This window comes from Thunnus thynnus, unplaced genomic scaffold (genome assembly GCF_963924715.1).
Source record: "Thunnus thynnus unplaced genomic scaffold, fThuThy2.1 SCAFFOLD_103, whole genome shotgun sequence".
Lineage (NCBI taxonomy): Eukaryota > Metazoa > Chordata > Actinopteri > Scombriformes > Scombridae > Thunnus > Thunnus thynnus.
The window spans coordinates 8,198-18,000 of record NW_027095922.1 but is presented as its reverse complement, the minus strand read 5'-3'; the positions used below and the strand labels follow the sequence as shown (position 1 = coordinate 18,000).

General features: G+C 36.3%; 1 protein-coding gene across 1 annotated transcript; it reads right to left on the bottom strand.

Moving 5' to 3' along the window:
• Window positions 1–7,618: 7,618 nt before the first annotated feature.
• On the bottom strand, window positions 7,619–9,435 carry LOC137178791 (amyloid protein A-like). Its single transcript, XM_067584018.1, has 4 exons — window positions 9,213–9,435; window positions 9,001–9,100; window positions 8,726–8,864; window positions 7,619–7,859 (listed from the first exon to the last, which is right to left on the bottom strand). Exons 2-4 carry the CDS (start codon window positions 9,086–9,088, stop codon window positions 7,721–7,723), a joined length of 366 nt encoding a protein of 121 aa, XP_067440119.1. The 5' UTR covers window positions 9,089–9,100; window positions 9,213–9,435; the 3' UTR covers window positions 7,619–7,720.
• Between the last annotated feature and the right edge of the window lie 368 nt (window positions 9,436–9,803).

Sequence of the window (9,803 nt, the reverse complement as noted above, 5' to 3'; positions counted from 1 at the left end):
CCATCTTATATGTTATGAAGCTACAGGAAGCAGTACTGCACCACTGATTTCACACAAAAGATATCGTTTGAAGATAGTTAATTACAATTTGAGGAAATTAGGCTATGGGAAAAATCTGGACCTATAATGATGACTTCAAATTTATCTGTATTTCACTGAGCAGTGTCAATTTTAAACCTCATCAAGTTAATCCTGCTAATTGCTTAATCAGGTGATATTATTATGATTATATGAGAAATCGATCTGGTTGTCATCTGCATAGAAATGAAAGCACCTGTAATATATACATGGAAATAATGAAGGGCCGAAAAATGATCCTTCCAATACTCCACAATAACTCCACTTTGATCCTATTGGAGGTTTCTTCACAAGAATTTCTGGAAATGTTTTAATTTGCAGGTCCTTTAATTTTTTACTAATTTCCTAGAAATTTTCTGAGTAATTAGGTAATTTGTAGGACCTGTAAAATAAAGTGTTATAGATTTCTTGTGAACAAACAAACTAATATGCAAAAGCCAATCACTAACCGAAGACTGTTTTCTACTCTTTGTCCCTCACCTTATAACCCTAGCAGCCCATCTGCCTCCAGCTCCTCTTTGGGCAGCATCACGGTTCCCTCTAGCATGAAAGTACTTGTCAGAGTTTTTCCAGTTGGCCTCCTTCATGTCTCTGTATGCTCGATGCATGTCACGAGCTCCTAGCCAGAGGAAAGGACAGGGTTTAATGAAATGTATGAGATAATTCATAAAAAAGACATGCATTCTAGATCTATGACATACAGTAAAATTATATACATTGTTCATGAGGAGACTCTGAAAAGGCCATTTTCTAACCTTGGGCAGCTTCGACAGGAAACTTGTACCACTGGGCGTAGGATTCCACTATTAGAATCAGAACTATTCCTGCTATCAGCAACTTCATGGTTTTAGATGTCTAATAGGGAAATAAAAACAATTACATACAGTACATCATAAAGATAACACAATATGATATACAATAATTTATATTATTCAAGTCCTGTTACTGAATTAAAATCCAAACTTACCTTGAAGTTCCTGCAGAGATGATAATGAGTCTTAGTAGATCTTGCAAAATCTTTCAGTGAGGACCCTACTGATCTGACTCTTCTTATATTCTGTTCTGAAATGAGCTAGACTGTAGGACTTCCACATGATGGAAATTCCACTGCATTTGAGAGCTGACTGGGTACCCGAAATGTCAACCAAATAAACTCAGGATATTCCTTGGTTGTGCAACTGCAGTAATTAAAGACAGCTGGGACTCCTCAGATGCCCAACATGCCTTTTAGTAGACATATCCATGATATTCAGGCACAACTTTTGGGGGTTAAACACTGCATATTACTATATTTAGCAAGTTTGTTGACACAGCCAATAGTACAAATATTCATTCATTCAGATCCTATAGATCTGAATGATATGTCAGGATATGGATCTAGGATATGTCAGTCCTTTTGTTCTTTGATGGCCAGAGCTGTGAAAAAAAAAAAAAAACTTTATTCTTTCTGCACTCTCCTTAAATGTTAATAAATTTAATTCCATTGTATTTACTGCAACAGTGAACATATACAACAACATTACACAGGTTAAAGTTAGTTACAAGTTTCTTGGGTGGTTGAATGGTGTGTGCATCAAAGTAGTGAATCCTACAGCTGTCCTTTAGTCTTCTAAAATCCCTTTGTTTCTTCTTAAGAATATCTTATTTCTTGTTTTTGTTATTTATAGAAGAAAGGAAAAATACAAAAGTAATAAAGCAGAGGGAAAAACAAAAAATAAAGCAAAAAAACAAAAAGTCAAAACAAAGCAAAAAAGCAAAAGGACAAAAAACATATAAATGCACAGGCCCTTGAGCTGCCTTTGACACTAACCTGGCATCTTTTCATACAAGCCAAACTCTGAAAACACCCCAAAAAGTCCTTTGACAAGACATGCTGCAGTGTTGAGGACATTTCTAGGTTCCCCAAAGATTCATATGAAGCAACAATGCTGAACAATAATTACTATCTTTTTGACTGAAGTCGCAACATTGCTTCTAAACCCAAACAAAGATGGCAACTGGAAGTGACTCATTTCCCAACTTATTATCTATGGCACAAGAAAAATATGAATTCTTAATATATGAGTTTGGACACACCTTCTCATCCACTTGAATGAGAAAGTATATCCACATCCAGTACCAGTCACACGTTTTAGGCACTAAAAGTAAAGTGAAGAAGCTTTCAATAATAATGCCAAGAATATTTTTTATTTATCAATTAACTTCATTCAAAGTTCAGTAAACAGAAGAAACCTAAATGAAATCACTATTTGGTGTGACCACGCCTTGCCTTTAAACAGCTCCACTTCTCCTCACTACACTTGCACACAGTGTTTCAAGGTACTTGCAGGTAGGTTGTTCCAAGCATCTTGGAGAAGTTGCCACAGTTCTTGTGTGGATTTAGGCGTCTCAGTTGCTTCTTTTTCTTCATGTGATCCCAGACTGACTCAATGATGTTGAGATCAGGAATCTGTGGTACCATATCATCTGTTGCAGGACTCCTTTTTCTTCTTGTTGCTGAAGATAGTTCCTTAAGACTCTGGCTGTATGTTTGGGGTCATTGTCATGCACCAGAATAAATTTGAGACTGATCAGACACATCCCTAATGATATTGCATGAGGGATGAGAATCTAAACATCCAAATTGCCTAACACTTTTGCACAGTACTGTATATATATGTAATTCCCTATTATTTTGTATACAATATATATAGCGTATATAATGAGAACCAAAAATTAAACTTAGAACATCTCCTAAAAGAGGTCCATCATGTAAAAGTTCAAAGGTGTGACTTTTTTGTTCTTGCCTTCAGAGCAATCTGAACATTTCTTTATCAGATTTATACACGTTTATAAAAAGGGTCTGTTCACAAAAAATAAAGAAAAACATATATTCTCACCGTAGTGTTATCCAAACAGCATGTTGTGATATATCCAGCTTGCATTTCTGTGATCACCCCAATAGAGGTGAATGGAATTTCATCTGTGATGCTCAAAGCACTGAAATATTGCATTTTAAATATTCAACAGCAATAATGTCTTACCAGAAAAAAGGTTTTCTTCAAAAGTCGAAAGTAGTTCCAAAATAAACTGTTGACTCTGAAATGTATGAGATAATTCATAAAGATTAGATCCTACTACATTGTAGGATTTTTACATGATGGAAAGTCCACTGCATTTGAGAACTGACTGGGTACCCAAAATGCCAGGCAAACAAACTCAGGATATTCCTTGGTTGTGCAACTGCAGTGATCAAAAACAGCTGGGACTCCTCAGATGCCCAATATGCCTTTCAGTAGACATATCCATAATATTCAGGCACAACTTTTGGGGGTTAAACACTGCATACAATATATTTAGCAAGTTTGTTGACACAGCCAATAGTACAAATATTCATTCATTCAGATCGTAAAGATCATCCATCAAGCACAGGTCAAGAGATCTGTGACCATATCACTCCTGATGGGTAGGAATACACAAAGGTATGGATACCTCACTGACTCTCGAGTAGAGATTTAGGACATTGGTCTAATTGGTTTCATTAGATATTAGATCTTCACAACATCTTGTCCAGTCCAAATACTGCACTCTCTTCAGTATCCAATCATATATTAAATCCTGTTTCAAATCTTTAAAAAAATAATGATGAGGGTAAATGTTTATGATATGTGATCTACCTGGATTATAATATTAACATATAATACATAATTTGTTAGCTATTTCCAGAAGGGGAGGAAGAACGAAAGCAATTCTGATAATGTTTCATGATTGTGCAACTAAATGTACATGATTGAGATGAGACTGCTTGCCACTGGTTGTAAATGATAAAATTCCCATTTTCAAAAACTGAACTCTGCATTATGATTTAACAAAGTTGCTCTGTGGAAACACAAAAAGGTTCAAATTCCTCAAAAGCCTTAACTGAGCTTTTACCAGATTTTACCTTTTGTCTAATAGGATGTCAGTCATTTTGTTCTTTGATGGCCACAGCTGTGAAAAAAAACAAAAAACTTTCTTCTTTCTGTACTTTCCTTAAACGTTAATAAATCTAATTCCATGATATTTACTGCCAAACAGTGAACATATACAACAACATTACACAGGTTAAAGTTAGTTACAAGTTTCTTGGGTGGTTGAATGGCGTGTGGATCAAAGTATAGAATCCTACAGCTGTTCTTTAGTCTTCCAAAATCCCTTTGTTTCTTCTTAAGAATATCTAATTTCTTCTTCTTGTTGTTGTTTATAGAAGAAAGGAAAAAATACAAAAGGAAAAAAACAAAAAAGTAATAAAACAAATGAAAAAGCAAAAAACAAAAAGGCAAAACGAACCAAAAAAGGAAAAGGACAAAAAACATACAAATACACAGGCCCTTGAGCTGCCTTTGACACTAACCTGGCATCTTTTCATACAAGTCAAACTTTGAGAAAACCCCCAAAAAGTCCTTTGACAAGACATGCTGCAGTGTTGAGGACATTTCTAGGTTCCCCAAAGATTCATATGAAGCGACAATGCTGAACAATAATTACTATTTTTTGCCTAAAGAGGCAACTAATTATTATCTATGGCACAAGAATGGATTTAGGCGTCTCAGTTGCTTCTTTTTCTTCATGTAATCCCAGACTGACTCAATGATGTTGAGATCAGGAATCTGTGGTGGCCATATCATCTGTTGCATGACTTCTTTTTCTTCTTCTTGTAGAAGATAGTTCCTTATGACTCTGGACTGATCAGACGCATCCCTGATGATATTGCATGAAGGATGAGAATCTAAACAACCACATTGCCTGACACTTTTGCACAGTACTGTATATATATAAATTTCTATTATTTTGTGTACAGTACATACAGCCTATATAATGAGAACCACAAATTAAACTTAGAACACCTCCTAAAAGAAGTCCATCATGTAAAACAAGTTCAAAGGTGTGACTTTTTTGTTCTTGACTTCAGAGGAACCACAGTGGATCAGCCCTGGACTTTATTGTGTTATCCATGCTGAGAACATTTTCATTCACTGGCATATAAATTAAACTAAATCTTTGAATTAATAGTGATAACAACAAAGAGCATTCCCTCTAATGTGCTCCAGCCTCAGATGTCATTTGGAGGCCAGCGCTGCCACTGAGTGGCCATGTCTTAACATTACAGTTGAATGACACACCAAGAACACGACCACAGATGGACAGGATGGAAATCTGTCACATTAAATCCAGTAAAGTCACAGAGAACAAGGCTTAATCCCTTTATGAAGAAACATTATTTTAAAAACAGAGAACTGGGGGATTTGACCACTGTGTAGGAGGCTGCCAGGCCATAAAAGCTGGCTGATGTGGTTGTCCTTTCTTTCCCTTCATTCTACTGACATCTATCTTGCATCACCTTCTTTTACACTTTTTTTGCCTTTTAGGTTTGCTAAAGTTATTATTGCCAGTTGTCACTGAATTATTTTGTTGTGTCATTACTGTCCAGTATCAAATCATGGTGTCACTGGCACATTATATTTGTTCATTAATCCATTCACTATTGCTTTTGTCTGGGAGTTACAATAATGGTAAGGATTGATTTTGGATGCATTATATTGGATTTAATGTACTGGAATTAAAGTGATATTGGATAAATTACTGCTATTATCAGGGGATCTCTCAATGAATTGCCTCTGCAAAAAAATCAACGTTATGTATTGGAGGGAATTTTGTCCTGGTTTTTTGTCTTGAGATTTGGGCTGGACCACAAACACTTTCTGATGTGGGAAAATGAAAGTCTGAACTTTGGCTGTGTAATCAATAAGTCCAACACTAGAAATGGCTTTCATTAGTTTATTATAAGTTGATGGTTTTCATCGTCAGTATTTTTCAGGCAGTCCTGCTGGCCTGTAAATATTGGGATCTCCTCCCCCCCGCCCATGGTGGTTTGCCCTCTGATCAGCCGCAGAGTCCTCAGCACCATGACCCGTTCGTTCTTGCACCCATTCTCTGGCATCACTGAAAGTGGAAAATAGAAAATTAATATCCACACAAGCAGATGACAAAACAAGCACTTTCTAAAAGCTAGTTACAAAGTGTTGTACAAAAGGTCCAGGATCAGAAAGATTGGAAGGATGTAATATAAAATTAATAAATAAATGCAAGGCTGTGGCATTCTGAAGTAGCGAGGTCTGTACAGGTTATATTGGCATAGACAGGCATACAGATAATTGTGATATTTCTAATCGTAAATTAGCATTATTCTGAGGTGTTTTCTGATAAAAGCATGAATTGTAGTTTTGAAGTTCTTTGCAGTTAAAAAAAGACCATCTTATATGTTATGAAGCTACAGGAAACAGTACTGCACCACTGATTTCACACAAAACATATCGTTTGAAGATAGTTAATTACAATTTGAGGAAATTAGGCTATGGGAAAAATCTGGACCTATAATGATGACTTCAAATTTATCTGCATTTCACTGAGCAGTGACAAGAGCTGTCAAGTAGTTCCGAAATTAACTGTTGACTCTGATATTTGTGGATTATTCAGAGTAACAGTAACCCTATTAAACTCATTCTGGAGGTTGTTTTTAATTGTTATCATTGTTTCTATTGCAAACTGTAACCACAGTGGATCAGCCCTGGAATTTATTGTGTTATCCATGCTGAGGTGAAACATTTTCATTCATTAGCATAAAAATTAAACTAAAACTTTAAATTAATAGTGATAATGAGCCTCATAACAAAGAGCATTCCCTCTAATGTGCTCCAGCCTCAGTTGTCTTTTGGAGGCCAGCGCTGCCACTGAGTGGCCATGTCTTAACAGTACACCTGAATGAAGCACCAACAACACAACCACAGATGGACAGGGTAGAAATCTGTCACATTAAATCCAGTAATGCCACAGAGAACCAGACGTAATCCCTTTATGAAGCAACATTATTTTACCAACAGAGAACTGGGTGGGTGTGACCACTGTATAGGAGGCTGCCAGGCCATAAAAGCTGGCCCATGTGATCACTCTTTCTCTCCTTTCATCCTACTGACATCTACCTTGCATCACCTTCTTTTACACTTTTTATTTTTTAAGTTTGGACTAATTATTGCTATTTTTGGGTGATCTCTTAATGAATTGCCTCTGCAAAAAAATCAATGTAATGTATTAAATGTAGGGAATTTTGTTCTGGTTTCTTGTCTTGATGTTTGGGCTTTGGCTGTGTAATCAATAAGTCCAACACTAGAAATGTCTTTCATTAGTTTATTAAAAGTCAATAGTTTTTGATAGGGAAAATCTTGTACTTGTTGAATAATTGTTGAAGAGACTTCACAGGCACCAGTGTATGCTTACTTGAATATATGGAGTTTATTGAAAACAAATATCTGAGCTCAGAGAAGCCTTTGGCACAGTGTACACATGGATATAGTCATACCAAAAACTTAGCACAAGCAGGAAAACAATCACTTCTTATAGAGTTGCTCAGGTCACGCCATCAGGGAGGGGAGGAACAACGACACTTGGTGTCAGAATGAACTCTAACTGGAAAATAACGCAGGCAGCTGTTGTTACCCATCCAAAATTACAACCTTATCTCCTGCAAGCCAGAGTGAGGCCCTGTAGATAAAAAGACTTAGCCCATAAATTGAACATTGAACATCTATCCTTCACAAATGTGCATTTTTTCTCTCAGTTTTCATCCTCAATATTTCTTAGGCAGTCCTTTTGGCCTGTAAACATTGGGATCTCCTCCATTCCGCCCATGACGGTTTGCCCTCTGATCAGCCGCAGAGTCCTCAGCACCATGACCCGTTCGTTCCTGCACCCATTCTCTGGCATCACTGAAAGGGGAAAATAGAAAATTAATATCCACACAAGCAGATGACAAAACAAGCACTTTCTAAAAGCTAGTTACAAAGTGTTGTACAAAAGGCCCAGGATTGGAAAGATTGGAAGGATGTAATATAAAATTAATAAATAAATGCAAGGCTGTGGCATTCTGAAGTAGCGAGGTCTGTACAGGTTATATTGGCATAGACAGGCATACAGATAATTGTGATATTTCTAATAGTAAATTAGCATTATTCTGAGGTGTTTTCTGATAAAAGCATGAATTGTAGTTTTGAAGTTCTTTGCAGTTAAAAAAAGACCATCTTATATGTTATGAAGCTACAGGAAGCAGTACTGCACCACTGATTTCACACAAAACATATCGTTTGAAGATAGTTAATTACAATTTGAGGCAATTAGGCTATGGGAAAAATCTGGACCTATAATGATGACTTCAAATTTATCTGTATTTCACTGAGCAGTGTCAATTTTAAACCTCATCAAGTTAATCCTGCTAATTGCTTAATCAGGTGATATTATTATGATTATATGAGAAATCGATCTGGTTGTCATCTGCATAGAAATGAAAGCACCTGTAATATATACATGGAAATAATGAAGGGCCACAAAATGATCCTTCCAATACTCCACAATAACTCCACTTTGATCCTACTGGAGGTTTCTTCACAAGAATTTCTGGAAATGTTTTAATTTGCAGGTCCTTTAATTTTTTACTAATTTCCTAGAAATTTTCTGAGTAATTAGGTAATTTGTAGGACCTGTAAAATAAAGTGTTATAGATTTCTTGTGAACAAACAAACTAATATGCAAAAGCCAATCACTAACCGAAGACTGTTTTCTACTCTTTGTCCCTCACCTTATAACCCTAGCAGCCCATCTGCCTCCAGCTCCTCTTTGGGCAGCATCACGGTTCCCTCTAGCATGAAAGTACTTGTCAGAGTTTTTCCAGTTGGCCTCCTTCATGTCTTTGTATGCTCGATGCATGTCACGAGCTCCTAGCCAGAGGAAAGGACAGGGTTTAATGAAATGTATGAGATAATTCATAAAAAAGACATGCATTCTAGATCTATGACATACAGTAAAATTATATACATTGTTCATGAGGAGACTCTGAAAAGGCCATTTTCTAACCTTGGGCAGCTTCGACAGGAAACTTGTACCACTGGGCGTAGGATTCCACTATTAGAATCAGAACTATTCCTGCTATCAGCAACTTCATGGTTTTAGATGTCTAATAGGGAAATAAAAACAATTACATACAGTACATCATAAAGATAACACAATATTATATACAATAATTTATATTATTCAAGTCCTGTTACTGAATTAAAATCCAAATTTACCTTGAAGTTCCTGCAGAGATGATAATGAGTCTTAGTAGATCTTGCAAAATCTTTCAGTGAGGACCCTACTGATCTGACTCTTCTTATATTCTGTTCTGAAATGAGCTAGACTGTAGGACTTCCACATGATGGAAATTCCACTGCATTTGAGAGCTGACTGGGTACCCGAAATGTCAACCAAACAAACTCAGGATATTCCTTGGTTGTGCAACTGCAGTAATTAAAGACAGCTGGGACTCCTCAGACATATCCATGATATTCAGGCACAACTTTTGGGGGTTAAACACTGCATATTACTATATTTAGCAAGTTTGTTGACACAGCCAATAGTACAAATATTCATTCATTCAGATCCTATAGATCTGAATGATATGTCAGGATATAGATCCAAGATATGTCAGTCCTTTTGTTCTTTGATGGCCAGAGCTGTGAAAAAAAAACAAAAACTTTATTCTTTCTGCACTCTCCTTAAATGTTAATAAATTTAATTCCATTGTATTTACTGCAACAGTGAACATATACAACAACATTACACAGGTTAAAGTTAGTTACAAGTTTCTTGGGTGGTTGAATGGTGTGTGCATCAAAGTA

What these genes read in the sequence shown, in the direction of transcription:
- LOC137178791 (XM_067584018.1), bottom strand. Translation starts at nt 9,088, where the DNA reads ATGAAGTTGCTGATAGCAGGAATAGTTCTGATTCTAATAGTGGAATCC. An exon ending in TCCTGTCGAAGCTGCCCAAG is followed by an intron (nt 8,865 to 9,000) that starts GTTAGAAAATGG and finishes TCCTCTGGCTAG; the next exon opens with GAGCTCGTGACATGCATCGA. An exon ending in TGGGCTGCTAGGGTTATAAG is followed by an intron (nt 7,860 to 8,725) that starts GTGAGGGACAAA and finishes TTCCCCTTTCAG; the next exon opens with TGATGCCAGAGAATGGGTGC.